Source organism: Chelmon rostratus, chromosome 17 (assembly GCF_017976325.1).
Source record: "Chelmon rostratus isolate fCheRos1 chromosome 17, fCheRos1.pri, whole genome shotgun sequence".
NCBI lineage: Eukaryota > Metazoa > Chordata > Actinopteri > Chaetodontiformes > Chaetodontidae > Chelmon > Chelmon rostratus.
In genome coordinates, this window is record NC_055674.1 from 22,309,868 (window position 1) to 22,322,971 (window position 13,104).

A 13,104-nucleotide genomic window follows, 5' to 3' on the forward strand; every position below is an offset into this window, starting at 1 on the left:
CTCAGCAGTCCTCAGGAGAAAACATCACATCAGACTGGACTGTTGGCCGTCATCTTGAAGAAATAAAGGTACAGATGAAGCTTCAAATCATCACTCACTGAAGGATGCCAGTCATCAGTTCATTACTGCTATGGGCTAACACCACAACAAAAATACATACAAACCGTAGAACTGTACATTAAGACATTAGCATATGTTGCACAAACCATGCTGGTTGGTTCAGTTTTAACATGCTCAGTATGAGGGTGTACTTGGGGACAACACATTTTCTAAGCTCTCAAAACATTACAGCAGCATGTGCAGCCTGGTTGCATATGTCGAACACATGTTTCATTGAGAAGTAATGCAACATGTGCATTGTTCCTCAATGTGGATATGGTGAAGAAGACAGAGTGTGAGTGTTTGATCACTCACAGAACAGGACACTTCATCGCTCTAAACGACAGCCTCCCAATCTTTATTCCCGTGACCTCAGCCTGAGGTCAGAGCATTTATCTAACGGCCGATATTCAAAACACACGAGAGCCATTCTCACGTTGTTCCAGTGCCTACTACAAAGAGAGAAAAAAACAACTTTGGGTTTAGCAAAGAGACAGAGAGCAAGCTACTAGACTTTGATAGAAGACGCAGTGGATCAGTGGCTGAGGACTTGATGCTGTGACTTCCTGCTAAAGTGTCCTTCAGCAAGCCCTTCACCCTCTCACAGTACATTTAGATTTGAGCTAGAAATAATAAAGGACTAAGCACACAGAGGCTAATTCACACCACATCAGTTGGTAAGTTATGCTCTCTTACATTTTTTAATCAAAATTCAGCTTTACTTTTATTTCCTCTTACACGAAATATCTTAAAGGTTGTAGAGATTATCTTATCCCACACTGTCTGACAGTACAGCATGTATTCTGTCTCAGCTTGTTTCACTTTTCGCTGAAGCTAAGTGAAATGTGTGAAATATTCAAAGCCAAGTGCCTGAATGCTTCATGGCTGCAGCATTCCATCAAATGCAAATAGTCTTGCATTCTGTCGTGTCCTTGATATCAAGCAGATACACTCAAAATTCAGCCTGACACGTGGCATTTCTGGAAGCTTTGTACCTCTACTGCTATTTGAAATAAAGTTCTACGGGTTCAAGTTCAGTTGGCTGCTTGAGTTTGTCCTGACTGATCCAGTGGGAGGACACTGGGGTCTCAGAGGTTAAACAAAATATGACAGCAAATCCTGCCAAACATCTCTTTATGTTCAAGTGAAAGAGCTCTTTAGCAGTTGGACAAATTTTGACTTTTGTCTTTCAGGAGCAAATGAAGAAGCAGTGTGATGTTACAGATCCACAGAGTTGATGGGTGGATGGATGGGTCAACGAAACGTCAGACTGTAACACAGAAAACGTTTCCTACCAACACACAGTGTGTTTCTTTTGTTCATACCCTGACTTTAACGTGTGGTTGTTATTGCAATCATGACAACAAAGATCCCCGAACATTAACCTAATAAAAAATGTAATAAACCATCTCCCTGCTGGTTTCACATTTTTACTTCTTTTCATAAACATTTGGTGCATATCAGTGAAAACAGCTCACCTGACCACAAAAGTCCCTCTCTTATTATGACCAAAATAAAAACTACACTCAATACTCAATACCAACACAAAAAATATATATTTTTCATATCTGACACAATAACATTAAAGGTCTACTGCCTGCTTTGCAAATCAGATTTAAAACTGATTAATTTAAACATTTTGGCTTTTTTGTGCAGGGATGGTCTAACAAAGGATGCTATCAACTTGGATTATTGACGCTGTAAGAGCCAGCCCTTGTAGAGCTTGACCCATACGGGCAGTGGCAGTATGTGGTGTATATATATATATATATATATACTTTTAGTTTCAACGTTCAATTTATCCAGGCGCACTTCTGCACATGTCACGTACTTAAAAAAAATGTCAATGTTTTTTGATTCTTCTGTTTTCAGTCATGCTCCAGGGATGGCAGTCTCATTCTGTCCGTCACTTGCTCCAGACTGAAGTATCTCCACAACTATTTGATGGTTTCAACGTGTTGAACATTATACCTGTTAAACATCAATATGCTGCCATTATCACTGGTATGTTAGCATGCTGATGTGTTGTACGGCCCCACAGATCTACCATGGCTGCAGACTCTTGTCAATCTCTCTCTTGTTACTCCCCCAACTTTATGGAGGTGCAATGCTTACTCACTGGAGGAGCCCTTTGAGACATCAGCGGCAGCAGGCTTTCATTCTGCCACTTATGGACGGGTACAACAACACTGCTGTGCAACAATCACATTGTTTCATCACTTTGATACTTACACTCATTTTATGAGAATTGCTTTTAATCACGATTTTGGTGACAAGACACATGACTTGTGTTTAGAGGCTCAGAGACTCCAGCTGTGAAACCTGGTTAAATTCAACAGATTTACAAATGCGACATCTGTGATTGCTGTTGGCAGGATTTTTTTTAACTGGGCTACTTCTCCAAACCCCATTTCTTCATCAGAGCTCTAACAGGGAGCTCAACCTCTCTGGGCTCTAACTGACCCCAAACATAAGCAACATCACTCTGAAAGAACACTGCACATTTCTTTACCTGTGAATGACTCCTTTCAAACAAAAGGAACAGGACTATAACCTGCTGTATATTTGTTTATGATCAGCCAATATAACACAGAAAAATTGAAACATTTCCTTATTTGGTGCAACACAATCATTTATGGTTATTTCATATTCATATTTTCTGATTTAATGATTTCATATTTATGGGCATATTTTGTCAGCTTCAGATGAGCCTGGTTTGTGACCAAGAGAAGGATAACCACTTTAATACCTTTTGTTAGTTCTGTCAAAAATAAAAGAAATATATGTATTTGGCAGGAAAGCCCTATACAGCAGTGGGGTCTGTGGAGCTCCAAGAAGTCAAGAAGTCTTGTCATCACAAGACAAGGTGAAAATAACATCACTAATGATTCTCATACTGCTCGCGAACAGCTCACTGTGACTCTGTTCTAGCACCTCGGTGTTTTTTCTAATGATAAATTTCCTGCATGTAACAGTGGCTCCACCCTACCTGGCGTCTGTCTGTCTCTGTCCTGCGCCTGTTCTCTTTATCATCATCTGGCCGCTGGATTAACAATCAGCGCAGATTATAGCCATAATAAGATCCAAAACACCGGTTCAAGGGTCAGCTTCGACACTGGAGGCAAGGCTGTGCACTTATAGGATCGCGTTTTGATTGATACTGCACTGCTATAAAAGCTCGATTAATCCGCCCTGGCGAGTTTTCTTGTCAGAGCTGGTTATTATGTCAACGCCTGATCAAAACAAAAGAGAGATTTCTTCAAATCACCTGGTGGTATAATCAAAACCAGTGCTGCTTCTTTTATTACAAAAGTTCTGAAAGTCTTACTTCAAAATAAAATAGTATATATATCCCAGAAATGTAAAATACAAATCCTACTTTATTATACTTCGCCATCAAAAAACGGAAAGCGGATGTTTTAAAATGAATTAATTCAGTAATATGCGAAAATCTATGAAACTATAATATTCATATCCTACTAGCACTTTACAACAGGACATAGAAACATAATTTCACATTGAAATGTCAGATTCAAAAAGGGCTTCGAAAGTTCAGGGAAAATAAGACAAGCGCTTTAAAAAAAAAAAAAACCTCAAAGATAAAGATAAAATTAAGATTAAAAATGAGCTATAGCCCTTATATTATCTTAATTCATAATTCCTCCCCACCTTGCTCCACCTCGGCCAATTTGGAGCCATTAGGCATGTAATGATTTACTTCCAAACCCGCACACATCAAACGGCGGAGAACAATGAGGGTCTGGTTTCTGTCTCTGCCTGCGCGTCTTTAATTCTCCATAACAAAAGTACAAAGGCCGAGACGGAGACCAAAGGCTTTATCCCTAAACACCTTTAACACCTCTCCGGGCCGCGGCGCCGCGCCGGGCCGACGCGCACACCGCGGCCCGTCTGGAGCGCCTGTGATAGGGGCAGAGGAGAGAGGAGAGCAGCCCCGGGGAACAGTGGCGGAGGAGGAGGCGAGGGAGGAGGAGGAGAGGTGGGGGGTGTTGGGACAAAAACACCTCATCTTCTCCCTGCCTGCCTCTGCAGACCTGGATGAAGTGTGAGTGTGTGAGAGACAGTGAGGGGAAGTTTTTTGTCAGACTGCAGCCAGCCTCTTCACCGGCCTCTCCGAAGCGCAGCAGCCCGCAGAGGAGCGACATCCGAGCGGAACAACTGGAAGAACTACCGGGGAAAACATCTGCAAACAGGGATTTTCACACTTTGACCGCAAACACAGCCTGATGCGTAAGTAAGCTGTATGTGAGCAAACTTTGCTCATCACCGAGACCCAAGGATTTACTTATTTCTTCTTTTGTCAAGCACTGCCAAAAAAAAAGTTAACTAACAAGAAATAACAAAGACTGCTCTTCGCATTTCTGGAACAGACAAACGTACAAAAAATGATTTATTCCCACATAAAAGCAGCATATTAGTAAAATGGCCTAAACGCAAAATATCCTCATGATTAACTCTTGTGTTTTGTTGAAATTGGCTTCACTTCCTCATTGGTTCGGGGTCCCACAGACCTCACTGCTGTATGTGTAAATAATACTAATATTAACTGCAAAATCAAGTCGGTTTTAACTTGAACTTTTCGTTCCTTTTTTTCGTATTAAAACCCAACATGTAGAAGAGTAGTGAAGTGGAAACTCCTCTGTCCCACATTTGATGAAAATCACAATATATAGAAATGACCATAAATCACTGTTGATACAGCAAATACACAACTATGTGGTGCTTTATATGTTATATGAGCTATGCATGAAGAAATATTCCTTTTGTTTGTCAAAAAGTCATTCATATGTGCAGTAAGAGTGATGTTAGTCATGTTTGGGGTCAGTTCAACCACAGAGAGGTTAAACTCCCTCTTGTTCTTATGAAAAACAAATCTTGTAAAAATCTTAATAAACTTATTTGGGATTTGGGGACCAGCACTGTGTAAAAAAATCCTGTCAGCACCAATCACAGACAGAGAGCTCTGTGAAAATCTCTTGGATTTAACCAGGTTTTACAGCCGGAGTCTCTGAGTCTCCAAACAGACGTCATGTGCCATTCACTGAAACATCAAACGTTGTCTGTTGAAAATCAAGTTAAAAGCAATTCTCTTAGAATCAGGAGAGTCATGAAGTAACAGACATAAAATCATGTTAAGTTTGTTTTTTGAGCTGTTAAAAGAGGACCTGGGGTCTGCAGGACCCCAAACACAACATTTGGTCCAAGGCTAAATCTCTCCTGTAGGCATTCTACTTGACCAACTTTGTGACAATACTGCATGTATAATGTATTTATAATAATAAATAATTTCATATGGCTTCTGCTACTTCATAAATTAGAGCTTTTTATTGTGTGGTTTGCCTACTCTGACATATGGGCAGCAATAACAGAAGCACATCCACTAAAGGAAGGGACTTACTTTAGGCCACACTGTAAGCTTGTGCTTCTGCTACACCCTTTCAGTGTCAGAGGGCAGACAGACGACAGTGGTGGCAGCCGGTCCTGATGGAGACGAGCAGACGGAGCCGTGTCCACGCAGCACCCTGCTGGACCAAAGCCGGCGGCACCGGACAGCGTTCACGCGGGAGCAGCTGTCCCGGCTGGAGCAGGAGTACGGCAAGGAGAGCTACGTCTCCAGGCCCCGCCGCTGCGAGCTGGCCACGGCGCTCAACCTACCGGAGACAACGATCAAGGTACTGTGGCTATAGGGAGCAACTCAGTGAGGTGAAGTGTTTTGTAATGTGGGTGAAATCACATCTATCAGGATAATGAATGTTAACTCACAGTTGCATCACGCATCAATCTGTAGCCATTTAATAATGCATTTAATATTCCAGCAAAGGAATAGTGTAGTGTTGTACAGTGAGCACGAGCATTTATTGGGGCCTTTATTAGAGGCTGGCAGCTCATTTTTGCCTCAAGACACACACGCAAATTAAAGAAGCCTTGACTGAGGAATAGTGTAACGGTACAGAAATTTAGACAATGTAGACTGTTAGCTTAAAGGTCCAGTGTGGAGGATTTAGGGGATCTATTAGCAGAAACGGAATACACTATGTTTTAATTTGTTTAGAGTCACATGAAAATAAGAATTGTTATGTTTTTGCTACCTTAGAATGAGCTTTTCATATCTACAGACGGAGTAGTAGTCCTCTTCCACGGAGTCCACCATGTTGCACCGCCATGTTTGTACAGCAGCCCAGAACAGACAAACCAAACACTGGCCCTGGAGAGCGCCTTTTTGCTTTTTTAGCAGCCATTTTAAGTTCTCCTTTGCTTGAAAAGGAGCGGTGAGTTTGTTGCAATCTGTAACTTCACCACTAGATGCCACTAAATAATGCACACTGGTCCTTTAAGTCTCAACACACCTTTCATGTTATAGACAGAGATACAGTTCAAAATCAAGTGCAGCAATTCTGAATATGGTTTTCCACTTTCTGTCCACAAAAACAACAACCTCACCACGCCGCTCAATAGAGCGTGCAACTGCTGCTGCTGCAGCAATGCTCCTCTTCATCAATCTGTGTGTTCTCTGCTGGTGAAGACGTGTATAATTCAGGAAACTCAGACACCAGTAAAATCAGCTCTTGTATCGTTGCCCTCTCTGTCGTTTCCAGTAGCAGCTGCAAATAAATGTGCACGTTCACACGAGCGGCATCGTCCCACTTCAACTTGACCTCACTGCATTGAAAACAATGAGCATCTGAAGTGGGCATAGCTGTGGTGGTCGTGTGCAATGAAAAGTTGGTCGGTCCATGTTCACACATGTAACACATATATGCGTTTGTTGTCCTGGTTGAATTTCTATTAAAGCTGGAGACAAAAAACGGGACAGAAGATAGGAAGAGAGAATTTAAGAAAATTAATCCAACATTTTGCACATATTAATCAACTTTCCAAGAGTAAAATCAAGAGATCAATATCAATCAGTCTAGATTAATCAAACAGGATATAACTTGTTCATTAGTGAGCTTTGGAGGTGTTGGTAGGAGGATTTTGTTCTTTTGGACAGAGTCAAAACCAAGCAAGTCAAAACAGCAAGCGAGAGATCTGAGACAGCTACTCATGTCAGCGACAACACCCTTTCAACATTTCCCATGAATGAGAGGTTTTCATCATCTCCCCTCTCACTCACTTCAATCAGCACGGCAGATTGAGTAGTGACAGGTTTAGCAGTGTCTAACGTTTGACACGGAGGCCCACCGGCCCAGTGCAGCAGCTTTAATACGCAGTAAATGCGCCCACCTTTCTGCCAACTACTGGAGGGTCTTTTATGAAAGAGCAGGAATGCGAGGCGAGGCCTTGTAAACGCTGCCACCTGACGTTTTAGAAGAACAGCCTTCCGGGAGATTCTATGAGAGGGTGAAAGAGCTGAGGAGTGGACAGACACACAGGAAACCTTCAGTGGTAAAGCTTTGAGGAGGCGGAGATGTTAGTGCTGCAACAGAGAAGCAGGACTTACCTGAAGAAACTGAAATGAAACTTTCAGAACAATTCTTACACTTGCAGTTAGATCATACATTATAATATATATCACTCCTGCACTATGAAAGGATTTTAATGTTGCACCACCCTGCAAATGACATTTTTGTTGGACGGATTGGTTTATTTTAACAAATACCTGCAAAGCTAATGCCATTCCCAACAGCCTCGGCTGTGCTTTGTGTTTAGCGCTAATTAGCAAATTTTAGAACGTTCATGATTGTGAACATGTTAACTTTACCTGCAGAGCATCGGCATGTTAGCAATGGGCGCTGCTAGCATTCAAATTTAACCACAAAAGAAAGACAATCACTGCAGACTGTGAGCACATTTAAGCCTGTGTGTCTTTCAACATTCACACAGGTCTTCCATACAGAAGCAATTCTCGAGCCAGTCTGTTGACACTACGAGTTGGGAAATTAGCCTTTAAATGAACGATTCCTTCTCTCACAGCTACACAGCGACATAGAGAAACTGTGTTTGGGGAGTTGGGGGGGGGTTGAAATCATGAATAACTTAGTGTTTATTAGGAAGGGAATTAAGTAAATCAGAAGTACAAACTAGAGTTAACCAACTTCATTACCAACAGCACAACTCTCATACTGGCCTCAATTGACCCATATCCCAATTTTCAACAAAGTAATTGTCTGATTTCAATATATTTTATTTTATTACATTTTTAGAAAGAGTCATAGCAACCAACACAACCACAGTCCAGTCAAGAAGTCCACTGTCTTAAAGTGGTTATATTGTAATTGCTCACAACCAGCACACAACAGAAAATAGCATGTATCAAATTACTTCCTGTAATTTTATTAGAAATTTTATTTCATAGGATTCATACAGGCCTTTTGTTAGTCATCTAAAACTCAGGGTGTGGTTAAGATTGCTGTCATTGTTCAAAGAATTGATGTTGGCTATTGGGAGGAAACTCCAAGCTCCGTCTCTGGTGTTAAAGTCTTTGAACACCCGTCCATCCTCCCTAGTACTCTCTGCTGCACTATACCAGAGGCTGACGGTGACAAAATCAAACAAAATCAAGACAACTGCAACCCTCAACACCCCCTATATCAGCCCACCTTCAGCTCCACTTTGAAAAGCTCTGCGCTACACTGTCACTTTACTTCCTGTCTGTACTTCCTTCTCTCCAGGTGTGGTTCCAGAACAGGAGGATGAAGGACAAACGGCAGAGACACTCCTTGCCATGGCCCCACCCTCTTGTCGACCCACTGGGGGCACTCCTGATGGGCCGTGCCTCTCCTTCCTCCACCTTGCCGTACCCTTTCATCCCACCCCACCTCCCACACCTGCCCCTCCACCACCACTACCCCCTGGCTCTCTCCTCACCAGCATCTTCAGTTCACAGCCGCTACAGCTCGCCCATTAGAGCCCTGGATGCACTCCGCCTCTCCCAGTACCATAACAGACCAGGGGGGCTGCCTCCAACCACAGCAGCCCTCTACCCCTCCACCAGCATCATGCACCACCCCGCTTCATGTCCCTGCCCCCTCTGCCTGCACTGGGGACCAGAACAACTGCTCAAAGCGAGAGGGGAGGCACTGAGCCAACCCCGGAGTCCCAAGGCCAACATCCAGCCTGCCGGTCTGGAGCGGAGAGAAGAGATGGTGTAACACCAGACAGACACTCTCCTGGGCTGTCAAACTGCTGTCAAATAAGCTGCTGCAAGCAAATATCAGTACACTCACTGTGACTTCCATTAATGCTATCTACATGGTGGAGCTTGCCAAGTCGCAACGGCAATACACTAAGAGTTTCACTGGCTATTGTACAACTCTAAATAACAGACAAGACTCACATGCCCCTCAAACCAGGAACCAGGAAACACCCAATTCAAAGGTCTCATCTAAAACAATACTAATCACATGACTCTGCTGATTAAGTGGATGCACAGGTTTAGACATTTGCAGTGTACTGGTAGGCTGTGCAATTATTTTAACAAGTTCAGTAGCATGTCCAACATTTTGTCTGTGCAAACCAGCCAAATTCAGTTTCATTTGGAGCAGACCGCCAGCCTACAGATGCTTTTAAGACCACGGTATACTCACTGCAGAAATCAAAATCATATCATGGTTATACAAAAAGCTACTGATTGACATTACATTTTTCAGTTTGAACTAGGGTCAAAGGTTTCCATGATTTTAAAATGATTACTTTATATAAATGATGACTCTTTCACTGCAAAACTGATTTTAAACACAGACTATGGAAAACTGTTCAGAACATAGTGAGTATAGTCTCCAAAAAGCGAACCATACAGAATAGTTTGACCTTCTGTTTTTGAACATATCCTCTCACCACTTATCTTATGTCCAAGTGGAGAAGTTAGCTTTGCTGAGGTACAGTTGGTAGCCTCCAGAACATGCAAACATTCCTGCAGTCATTTATTCAGGAAAAGGAGGTAGACGCTTTGTGAAAGGTCGGTAAACACCATTCTGATTTTCTGATTTTCAGCCACAATCAGTGTGCACATATCAGTTTGTGGCAGTGTGCCTGTTTGATGTGATTCAGATTCAGAGGAGAGAAGATAAAGAAAAAAGAAACCCAAAGAGATATTTTGAAGTCATCCTCTGTAAAAGCACAATTGCACCAAGTGAAGGTTTAATGTACATATTATGGTTTTGGAGTTGGTTTCTATTGTTTTCTGTGCTGCACCACTAATGACTACTGCTTTTATTTATTTGTGCAACTTTCAGTTTTAACTTGCATTCACTGACACGTTTGGCTATTTCATGGTAAGGAGAGTAGAAAAGAGAGAACTTATTGAATTACTACAAAAGGCCAAGTGGTTTATGTGCATTAGTTGTGCTTCTAGCAGAGTTTTAGTCATTATATGATCATGCTAGAATGCATTTACTGACAGGACGTAGTGCACAAACTGTGTTCAAATGCATATTTAGTAACTTCTCATGCAATCCTGTGGAAATGTGTGACAGTGACATGAAGTTCAAAAACACTTTCCTCTAAAGCTATTTGTTTAGTCTGTACACTATCAGAAAAGTAAACAGTAAATGGTTGTGTTTTTGGAGTGAAATGTGTCTTGCACTGAAAAGTTTGTGCAGCTGTTCCATGTCTCCAGCTGTGGTGCAGGATCCCACATTCACTCACTGCGCACTGGTTTTTGGTTTAGTCTCTGCACGGGTACAATGGTTGCAAACGTGGTAACCTCACTGTGAGGACAGCATGGGAAGCTGCCCACAGTCACTGTGCCAGACGGTCGATCACCAATAAGTTGTTCCAGTACAAAACTCCAACTAAAGCTTCAAAACGCTTCTGCTACATTTCTGTTCATATTTGGATTAAACAAACAAGACGTAACAAAGTTAATGGGTTGAGTTAATGAGTTAGAATTGGAGCTAAGCATATTGAACTTGAACTTTAGACAGAGCCTGCTTCCATCCTTTGTGTGCGTGTGTGTGTGTGTGTGTGTGTGTGTGTGTGTGTGTGTGTGTGTGTGTGTGTATTTAAAGTTCAATTCAAGATGCTCTGTATCACAGGAAAATGTTCCTGATGCCTCTATGTCACCATTTACCGTCAGATAATCCTGATATGTGACTGAACATTTTTGAAGAACAATTACTTGAAGATTTCAAACAATGTGCATCTGTAAGATGATTTTTTCAATTTGCTGTCCTTTACTTACTGACATCAAACAATCGTTAAGTTAAACAACCATAAAAGTCCACAGAACAGAGGCAGCCTTTGTCCTGCTGCTAACAGCACACCCACAGCCATAGATAGAAACACACTGGCTGTATGTTTGGTCAGGTCGCACAACAGTGGCAGCTACAGTAGACTACAATGGCCTCTGACTATGGTTTAAGGCAGGCATGTCAAACTGATTCCATAAAGGGCCGTGTGGCTGCAGGTTTTTGTTCCAACCAAGGAGGAGCACACCAGGCCAACCAATCAACATCAAGGGATCACTTAGTTATCAGCTGAAGACTGAGATCAGCTGATTAATTGATTCCAGCCAGGTGTGCTCCTCCTTGGTTGGAACGAAAACCTGCAGCCACACGGCCCTTTATGGAATCAGTTTGACATGCCTGGTTTAAGGGGTTCATCCAACTGTTACTGTAGAGTGAATGAGAGCAGAATATTTGTTCAGGTTTTGTTTATTTTGTCAAATGACAGAAAGTAAAACCATTTGCACTCACATACCAGCAGAAGGAAGATGGTGTTTTACTGTGTCGCCACATGTGAAGTAATGAACTGTATGTAGATCATTTTCTGTAAGATATTAAACTAATTAATAAAGAGCCAACACTGTTCAAATCTGTCTACATTAAAAGGAATGAATATTTAATCAAGTGCAAAAAAAGCAACAGACATATGTACACTGTACGACTGAGGTCCTTTATACTTACTTACATTCCTTAGAGTTCAAAATGATCATATTAACTAAAATATCTCCCAAATGGTATTTTATGATGAATTAGTGATTGTGCTTAACTTATTATTACATTATTATACTTACTATTCTTTATTTACTCAAAACAGCAGTTGTTCAATCTGTGACTGTAGGAAAAACAATAATCACAGCGTGCAGAAGGCAGGAATTCATAACTGCAATGACAGACTTGATATTCTGCTGACTGACAGAGGATCTTGATGCACTTTATTGAACTCTATGGGGTTCCTCAAATAAAAGACTGCAACTCAACCTTGGTTTGATGACAAGGTCGAGGAAAGCAGCACTCACGTGATGATGGCCATACATGTTAGCACAATTACAAAATGATTCCTGAAATGAGGAATACAGTATGAGATCATTTCTTCTTCTTCTTAAACAAATGTCCACATGCTTCCGAATTGTAAGAATAAAATGACAAGATACACAGCATGCAGTTTCCACTGACGACGGCTACCTCTGAGACTCCAGCTGTGTCTGATTGTTCTGCGATTTGTTCCAAACATGACTCAGATGCCACATTCCTTATGGTTCAACTAATGATTAATTCTTCAGCACATACTATACATACAGTCAGTGTTGATCACTGTCCTGGAGCTGGGATCATGTCTGGCATCAACAGGTCCCACTCTGTGCTGCACAGGGTTTCCTCCTCAGTCAGCTGTGGAGAGCAGTGACCTCAGGCACATCACCATTTTCTGATGTAGCCTGTCTTTCACGATAGTCCTGTCATCATGCTTCTAGTTTTCATGTCTCCTCTTCCAATAGATTTAGCACTTTTGAATAAAAAAGGTCGACAAATGACTTGTCCTCGTGATAGTCTATCAAAAGACAGACTAACCACTGTGAAAGTCAGCCTCACACATGCAAATAAACCAGTGAGTGTGCAGATGAATCTGTAAGGTGATTAAGTCAGCGAGCAAGTGGGTGAACCATAGCCATAATGGCCATGCAGGCATCTTCTGTATGTGTCTGCTTGACTCAGAGAGTTTGAAATAAGTCATATATTAAAATTCTGTTTATTTTCTAAAGCTGTAGGAGGATCTTGCAGCTTGTCCCAATATACACTGTTCCCGAATCTTTACAACAGAGGAGCT

The 13,104-nt window shown here is 41.8% G+C and overlaps 1 protein-coding gene across 1 annotated transcript; it reads left to right on the forward strand.

Moving 5' to 3' along the window:
* Window positions 1-4,928: 4,928 nt before the first annotated feature.
* On the forward strand, window positions 4,929-9,209 carry eve1 (even-skipped-like1). Its single transcript, XM_041956528.1, is given in 4 exon segments — window positions 4,929-4,937; window positions 5,560-5,590; window positions 5,593-5,789; window positions 8,730-9,209. Coding segments are annotated over 4 exon segments (717 nt in total).
* The last annotated feature ends 3,895 nt before the right edge of the window (window positions 9,210-13,104 follow it).